This window comes from Dipodomys ordii, unplaced genomic scaffold, assembly GCF_000151885.1.
Source record: "Dipodomys ordii isolate 6190 unplaced genomic scaffold, Dord_2.0 Scaffold104, whole genome shotgun sequence".
NCBI lineage: Eukaryota > Metazoa > Chordata > Mammalia > Rodentia > Heteromyidae > Dipodomys > Dipodomys ordii.
In genome coordinates, this window is record NW_012267320.1 from 5512450 (window position 1) to 5521728 (window position 9279).

Consider the following 9279-nt stretch of genomic DNA (forward strand, 5'->3'; position numbering starts at 1 on the left):
AAACCACATCATTCCAGATTAAATAATTTTATTGAAAATTTTCAGAAAATATTCTGACCTAAACATCAAAAGACAGGATATCTGAAAGCATCATCCCAAGGAAAGATAAGGTACACATTTCACGAGATGAATTTCACAGTCTCCCACTTTTTGTGAGTTAAACCCACAGAAGAGTGAATTTGGAACTTCAGATTAGTAAGCATCACACAGTAGACTTTAGTAAAATAAAGACAACAGAATCCTGTGACGTAAGATCAGAATCAGCAGGGTTGAGGCTCAGAGCACGCTGGGCAGAACTGGGGAATCTGGATGTCACAGCTGGAGAGAGTGAGGGTCTCCCATCTCGTCTTCAATAGTAGTAGCCAAAGCCAGAGCCATAGCCTGAGCCATAACCATAGCCACAGCCACAGAGAGAACGGGAGCCATAGCCATAGCCACAGCCCAGTCTGCCATAGCCACAGCCATAGCCACAGCCCAGTCTGCCATAGCCACAGCCATAGCCACAGCCATAGCCACAGCCCAGGCCTCCGTAGCCATAGCCCAGGCCTCCATAGCCACAGCAGCCATAGCCGCGGCCGCCATAGTAATTTCCGTAGTAGCCACACATGGTGCTGGTGGTTGAGTTGTCCTTGGGTGGATGAGGAGTGTAGAGGACTTGAGTCTGAGCAGTCCTCCCTGCAGAGGGCCTTTTATATGTCCTCACTGTGGGTGGGACCCACAGTAGGTGCTAATGCCACTGGTTAATTCTATGAGTAATCTAATTATTTTGTTGTTTCTTAAACATAAACTCAGGCCTCACAGGTATTAGAGAGTCTTGTTTTGCTTGGTTTATCATGTGAACTCATCCAATTTAGGGTTTCATTGGGAGGAGGCACAAATGCTTGTGTTTATATGATTGTGCCCCATAGGACACTCTGATTTTTTTAAGCTCCCATAGTCCTACTGTATACAACAACAACAAGACATGATTTTTCACAATCATATGTTTTGTACCTCCATAGTTTCATTACTTTTGAAAAACATTTCACCTCCCCGCCAAAAAAAATTAAACCATTATTTTGACTCGGAAGATGTTTTTCTCATTCAATGCAAATTAATTTTCTTCTTGTATTCAGTTCATTTCTATAATGAGTGCAGATATATATTTTATAATACTTATAATAACACAACTAATTAGTATATCCAGAAAACCTCACTGAACAAAATGCTTTAGAATTTCCTATTTATGCCATTGACTCTTAAACTAATTTAGGTTTAATTTCTATTGAATTACAGTAGAATTTCTGTTAAATTACTGAACTTATTCCCTGGAATCCAATTTTTTCCAAGTTGAATACAGAGTGATTAGTTAATATTCACTAGAATACTTCATTTATATTGTATGTAACTATTCAATGATCTTACCATATATTTACATTTATCTATGTAAAGAGCCCTCTTTATCCAAATATCTTAGCATAATATTCTTTGTAAGCAGAGATTCTGACTTCTCTTATAAAATCCTGCAATTATTAGTTATTAATTCATCTTACTGAGGTAATTATTCCTATCAAAGGCACAAAAAAGGGGGAGTAATTTCATGCTTTATTTGAAAAATGTAATTTCATGTCTATAAGGAATTGAGCATGATTATAATATTCTCCTATTCAATACACTTACCTTGTTAAGCACACCAAAAAAGTTAAAAATTCTGTTAATAGATTATTTTCACATTATAAAAATTAATTTCTTTAAATCTCTGTCTTTAATAGAAATAGAGCTACTTAGTGATATTTCTTTTTTTCTGCTGGGATTTTCTTATCTACATCAAGTTCTTAAGTTTATTGCATAAAAAGGCAGAAAGAAATGACCTTTCTTAGACTCCAATTCTTTCTAATTTTTTTCTGTTCTATCACAAAATTTCATATGTATTTCAATGTTGGGTCTTTCCCATTTATTTCTTTTGACCACTTTTGGTCTTTGGTATTTACTTATGAAATTCTTCCCACATGTATCATCCAGTCCTCAGTAGTGTCAATGCTAGTGTTCAAGCCATTTTCACTTTACTGGGGCTAAAATAGCTCTAGTAAATGTTCAGATTTAACCATCTTTCTTTTCAAAGCTTACCCCATCTTGTCTTTCATCTTACTATGCATTCTGGTTTAATTCCAGTTTCACTAGCTGCTTCTGTTCAGTAATTTTCCTCTTTCATTAGAAGTTCTTCTCCAGCGTAAGGGCATACAACCAGGTGCTTGCCCTTTGCATACCCTCTACCTAATCTGTCTGTTCTGGGATAGATATGTTCTCTGGGTTAATCTCATACCAAAGTCCCAATTATAATTTACAGATACATATCTCCAAATAATTACTTGACATCTTTTTGGATAGTTGAAAAAGAAGAAACTATCGTGCATGGTTATTCATATTTCAAGTTCTATTCCATTGTAATTTTTAAAAATATGCAGTGAGGAAGGGTGTACATTAGATCAGGCCATTCTTTAAGGAAAACTTTCTTAAAGACTATTTATTCTTTATGCTATTTATTTATTTATTTACGCTAGACTAGACACCCAGTTAAGCATGAATTTAAGAATAATAATATTCAGAATGTTGAGCACCTCAAATATAACATTAGAAATGTGTATAAGCATTAATTTTCTAAAATCAACATTTTCTGCAGTTCCTATATTTTTATTTGCTATGTCTGGCCATGTGAAACTTAGAAACCATGACTTTTATGGTCTACCCCATCTTATCCTTGATTATCTATCTATCTATCTATCTATCTATCTATCTATCTATCTATATCTATCTCTCTCTCTACATATATATGAGTGTATTTTATAACACTCCACTTTTCTTTATCCTTCAGTGATACCAATACACTTGCTGTTCTTCAGATTTACCAGCTTTGTTTCTAACTTAAAGCCTCTGTCTGTAAATTACTTCATTTTGAAAGTCGCAGCAGGAATGGCAAAATCTTTCTCTTCCTGCTAGTTCTCTCAAACACTTGCTGACTAACTATTTTGAAGTGTTCTTTAAATCCACCATGGCTCACCTTGACATATATCACTTACATAACATTAGTGGCTTTGTCTGCCCTGTTCACTACTGTATATCAAATTATCACAGTCAAGCCCTACAGACACCTGATTAATTTTGATGTGGTGAAAAAAAGAAAGAATGGATGACCAAATTAATAAAAGCAAGTAGCACTTAAAAATTATCTTCTTGGTCTGGGAAGGTGGATCAGTAGTAGAGTGCTTGCCTTGCATGCTTGAGGCCCTGGGTTCAAATCTTCAGCACCACATAAGAAAAAAGCCGGAAGTGGCGCTGTGGCTCAAGTGGTAGAGCGCTGGCCTTGAGCTGAAGAGCTGAGGGACAGCGCCCAGGCCCAGAGATCAGGCCCCCATGACCGGACCTCCCCCCAAAAATAAATAATATAAAAATTATCTTCTCAACTTTATTAATGTAGGCTTGTTTTGGAGCTTGAACTCAGAGCTTTGTACTTTTGCTCACCTTGTTTCTTCGTGGATGATGTTCTACCACATAGATTCTGCCTTCAGACCCACTTTTGGCTGAGTATTTTGAGGATATGGTTTTATAGACTTTTCTGCCCAGGCTGGTTTTGAACCAAAATTCTTCAGACCTCAGTTTCTTGAGAAGTTAGAATTGCAGTCATGAGTCATTGCCATGGGGTTTTAGATGAAATATTTTGTACACCTTTCATGAAATTACCTTCTCATATCTTTTATACTCAAGACAGCATAATGCTTACTAGCCTTTATAATGTTCTTCACTGAGCTATGAATTTCATTTTTATTTCACCACTTTAAACAATTAGTGTGTTTTTATGTGTCCCAATCCAAGCTTCAATAGGGCATTTATTTGTCATATCTCTTTCTCACCTCCAAGTGGAGACTCCTTTTTAACATTAAAAAAATTTCAATGGCAATGACAATTTTTAGAGTGAAATAACTTATAAAATGTCATTTTATGGATAGATATTTTGGGAAAGTAAACAGGATGGAACGTTCGTATATCCTTGTGCTAAAAGTATGATGTCAGAAACCCTTTGAATGTTTTCAAAATGCAGGTTCTAAAAGAATAAGGCTCTTTCTCTTTATAACCATGGTCCATGGCTTTAAACTTCACACTGGACTCTACCTTCCTTTGAATCCTATAAAAAGTGATATATGCATCACTATGTAAAAAAAATCAAAGTGAATATAGTTCTATATAAGACAACAGTAAAACAACTTATCATTTAGCAATTTACAAGCAACCTGGCCCCACTCTTTAGAAATCAGATTTTGTTATCATCAAAGACTGCAAATGTGACAACTGAAAGGAAGATATTATTAAAGGAAAATATCATAAAGTGAAGCCCATAGTAGTTAGATGATATCATGGCTGAAAACAACAGAATTTAAAATTGGCATCGAGAACAAACAAGTCAGTAAAATTTGAGAATCTCTTGTTAAAATTGTATGAATTTATTGCAGGCACTTGACACACAACTGAGCTGTCTTGCATGTGTTGACTAGAAGTATTTTAGATGGCTTCAGTGCCAATTACTTGAGAATGGGACTGTAACATACCATAATCTGTGTGAATTCTGTCTGTGGTTTGCCCCATATATCATTCAGTTGCCATGTCAGACTCTGTGTAGATTGTGAGGTTAAAACCCTAAATCTGGCCCTGCAATACCCTTGACCTTTCCACTGTTGACCGCTGAGTTCCTACAGCAACCACAGTGAAGGCCTGTGTTATGGTTATGGCTGTAGCTATGGTGGCTGTGGATATGTCTGTTTTCTGCCCATATGGGCAAGATACTGGTTCTCTGGCTTCCTTTGGAAAGTCACAGATTGGTAATCTCTTTAGGTCATTTTCCTGTGAGTCATTATATTTTCCTATGTTTCCAAGGTTGTTGTTTCCTCAGACAGTGGCAGTGGAGCCTTCTTAGAGTATCAAGCATCAGGACTTCTTCCACTGAAATGATCAATTTAGGGTAACATTTCTTTGATGTTGTTACTAGGTTGTGATTGAGTATAAACTATTTAGCCAATTTTATCAAAGAAGCTCTCTAAATTCGTATTTTACTGAAGATAATCGCTTCTACGTATCTCCTACTTTTTCTGTATACTTTTTTAAAAAGTATGTACAATTGAGTATGGAATTGTTTACATTGTTGCTCTCTGGCAGGTGAAATTGTAGATGTGTTGATCCTGAGCAATATCTACTTTGATTTAATGAAAATCTCATCTTTGACATAGGAAATATTTGTCCAAAGACAATCTGAAACCTACTTTTCTGCTTCTGCTTTCTACTTTGTTTTTATAACATTTTCTTCTTTTTCATTATTTGATATTTGAATGTACTTTAGTTTGATATTATCTATTTTTCCTGTATAGATGTAACTTCCTCCTATAGAGATTTCTACCCTAAATTATATACTACTGCTGTTTCAGTTCACTTGCAGACAACATGTCCTTGAATGCATGCAGTACACATGATTTTTTTTTGTCTGCCATTTTTATCTTTGTCACAAGGAAGTTGGTAATTTCAAGGATCAGATTTCTGCTTGTCTTTGGAAACAGACTTACTGTCTTTTATAAAAAGCAGTGGTTTAATCAGAATAAAATCAGTAGTATATGGTACAAATATTAGTTTTAATCCTGGTAGTCTGGATAATATTTATTAAATCTGTTTACAAAATATGCATCAATTCTCTGTAACATTATGAAATAGCAACAATATCAAGAAATGTAAAATGCAAATGAACCACTTACTAAAATGTCAGTGATTGATGTTAGAATTTGGTGTGCCTATAACCTTTGAGTAAGTACATATAACATTAGGAATAAAAATGAATACAAAATGGATTTGACCAAAATAATATCTTTGTCTCTCCCTGCCCCCCACTGAACTGGACTTTATTCCCCCTACTTCTGCTTCTCATGAAACTGAGATTTCAGATATGAGCTACCACAATGAGAAATAGCCAGTATTTTCAAATATGTCAAAGAAGTAGAAAAATGTTTTCAATACTATTAAAATTACCCTTAATACATCGATGAGTTAAACTATTTCAAAATGCAAGAAATTAAATGGTTCCATGGCTGCAGACACACGTTAGACAAACTATGGAAGATTCTTCCACTCAAGGAATAACTTTTTAATTCAGCAAAATATTGGTAGAGGGGGAAGACCAATATAAATTGTCATAATCCTACTAAAAATAAGAAAGAGAAGAGAGATTTAAAGACGAAAATATACAAATAATTTGTCATTTAGAAAAGAGTGAGAATTAAAGAATATATATTAAAGGGACAAATAAGATAAGCAATAGTAAAATGAGAAAAGATGAGAATAAGGACATTATAACTGATATATACAATACAAAGACAATTATTGGACAAAATCACCTAAATGTTTTTATTTTGTTAAAGTATAGAAGTATGAGCCAATATGACAATCACATCATTGTATGCTAATGGTTTAGTTTAATTAATTTATTAAATCAAAACCTCTGTGAATCAGTAAACATTAATACATATAATTAATATTGATAAATATATTTACCTCATCAACTAAAGAAAAAATCTTTTTCCTAGCTCTTAGAACATTTATAGAAAATTGACTATACATTGAAGCACAAAGAATGTATTTTTAAAGTAGAAATATGACTAATAAAAATGGCATACTAAGCCAGGCACTGGTGGCTCATGCCTGTACTCCTAGCTACTCAGGAGGCTGAGGTCTGAAGATCATGGTTCAAAGATAGCCCAGGCAGGAAAGTCCATGAGACTCTTATCTCCAATTAGCCACCAGAAAACAGGAAGTGTGACTCAAGTGGTAGAATGCTTGCCTTGAGCTGAAGAGCACAGAGTCACTACCCAAGCCCAGAGTTCAAGCCCCATGACCGGAAAAAAAAGGCATCCTATTGTCATGAAGCAAAGCCAAAACTGGCTAAGAACAACAATTGAAAGATACCTAGAGAGTCATAAAGATCTGCATATTTTTATTAATATAACTTGGAAACATAGATATAGTGGTTAATTTCCTAAAGGAATATAAATTTCCCACATTACCATGATAGACTTACAAACTGTAAAGACATGCATTTTTTAGAGTCATCAGAGAAAATTACTGAAGCAAGGAACTGTAAGCAAGCCTCTTATCTGCAGGATTTTCAAGAATATTCTATCAAATCTTCAAGTACCAAAGAACCCTAATGTCATTCTAATTTCCCCAGAGCATTACAAATGAAGCAAAACTTTCTATTTCCTGTTCTAAAAGATTCCAAGTATTCCTATGAAGGTGGGCAGACAATTATGGTGCCTCCATGATTCCTGCCTGTGTGGTGAAGAATACCCTTCAATGATCCCCTCCTCTGGAGGATGGAAAAGTCTTGGAACTTGCTTCTAACACATAGAGAATAGCAGACTTGGAAGGCGCTCTGTGTGTGTGTGTGTGTGTGTGTCTGTGTGTGTGTGTGTTGATTATGTGTGTGGGATTATGTTTGTGTGGGATTATGTTACATAAAATTAGAGTGTTTACATTTATAAGATTATTTCTTTGTTGCTTTGTATGTCCCTCCCCCACGGTATAATTCCTGCTTTCACTGTATTTGATGTTGTTATAATTTGTGGAGGGGAAGGGAAAAAAACAAATCATTTAAATAGGGACACAGGTGGACCCATTGCAACAATGAGATGTACAAGTCGTTATGTCGAAAACAAACTGTACAACTTTGGTGGGGGGAGGGAGGAGTTTGGGTGGGGGAGGACGGGGAGGGGGGGGATGGGAAGGGATGGGAAGGGGAAACAAAGGAGGAGGCTACAATGCTTGATAAGAAATGTACTCATTATCTTGCCCATGTAATTGTAGTCCTTCTGTACAGTATTCTCACAATAAAAAAATTAGAGTGTTTATCTTTCTGGAGTCACTTTCCCTTTTATGATGATCTAGAGAAAGCATGAGAAGATATGTGGGAATTCCCATGACAGAGAACCATTGGTAATCTTTCAGGTAAGGGTGGCTTCTAGCAGATATCATGCAAAGGCTGCCAGGCCACAGTTAGTGCTGAACACATCCATACACAACCACAGGGAATTCAATCTTTCCAATCAGTCCATAAGCATGGAGAAAGGCTCTTCCTCATTGAATGATACCACAGGCATGATCATCACCAAGACGATCTTCACTATGTGATCCTGAAACTCTCAATCTAAATATAAAATGTTATTTTATTCAATTATTATGACTCCAAATGCAGGCTTACTCTTCTATTAAGTAATATTATCTACTATGTACTACTATAAGTAGTTCAATCTACTATTACTTCATGATCTAAAAGTCTGTTAAAACTTTCCTGAAGTTATGTTTTCTTCAGTTAAAATTGTTATACAAACATTAGTAACATTAATGTTGAGATATTGGTTATATAAGAATTGTGACAATTATTATTTTACTTACATGTGCCATTTAATATTTATCCAAAGTTTTAGATAACACTGTGTTTAGTAGTGAGCTGTTCAGCAGGACAACTATTTCTTGATTAGTTAAAAAAATGGGTTCACAGAAATGATGTTGTTATTTTTGTATGGCATGTATGTTTGAAGAAGTTGATGTAAGAAAAGAATCATTATTTTTCATACAAAACACATCCAAAAGGTAGAAGTCACTTTGGAAATCAAATGATTGAAATAACAACTAGGATTGCATTTAACAATGTAGTTTATTAAATCAACAGAGAAACAAATTCCACCATGAAAGTCGTCAAGGCCCATGTTCTGATAGCATCACTCTGATGTGAGCAGCTGTGGCAGGTGTAAGGTGAGTTTCACCTCTTTCTCCTTTAGGAGGAAATGGCTGGGAGTTGGGAGGTCCCATGAAGGTCAACAGCAGACCACAAACAGCCTTCCATTGCAGGATCACCATCCTCCAAGTGTGAGGCTCAGAGTGTGCTGAATCAGAATTAAGGAGTCAGGATGACATAGGTAGAGAGAGTGAGGGTCTTCCATCTTGTCTTCAATAGTAGTAGCCAAAGCCAGAGCCATAGCCTGAGCCATAGCCACAGCCACAGAGAGAACGGGAGCCATAGCCATAGCCACAGCCATAGCCACAGCCCAGTCTGCCATAGCCACAGCCATAGCCACAGCCCAGGCCTCCGTAGCTATAGCCCAGGCCTCCATAGCCACAGCAGCCATAGCCGCGGCCGCCATAGTAGTTTCCGTAGTAGCCACACATGGTGCTGGTGGTTGAGTTGTCCTTGGGTGGATGAGGAGTGTAGAT

The 9279-nt window shown here is 36.1% G+C and overlaps 1 protein-coding gene across 1 annotated transcript; it reads right to left on the reverse strand.

The window, feature by feature from the left end:
- Positions 1-349: 349 nt before the first annotated feature.
- Positions 350-8925, reverse strand: LOC105994032 (keratin-associated protein 6-1-like). The gene is made up of 2 exons (XM_013027440.1): positions 8832-8925; positions 350-702 (listed from the first exon to the last, which is right to left on the reverse strand). The coding sequence occupies exons 1-2, from the start codon at positions 8923-8925 to the stop codon at positions 350-352; spliced, it is 447 nt and encodes a 148-aa protein (XP_012882894.1).
- Positions 8926-9279: the final 354 nt, after the last annotated feature.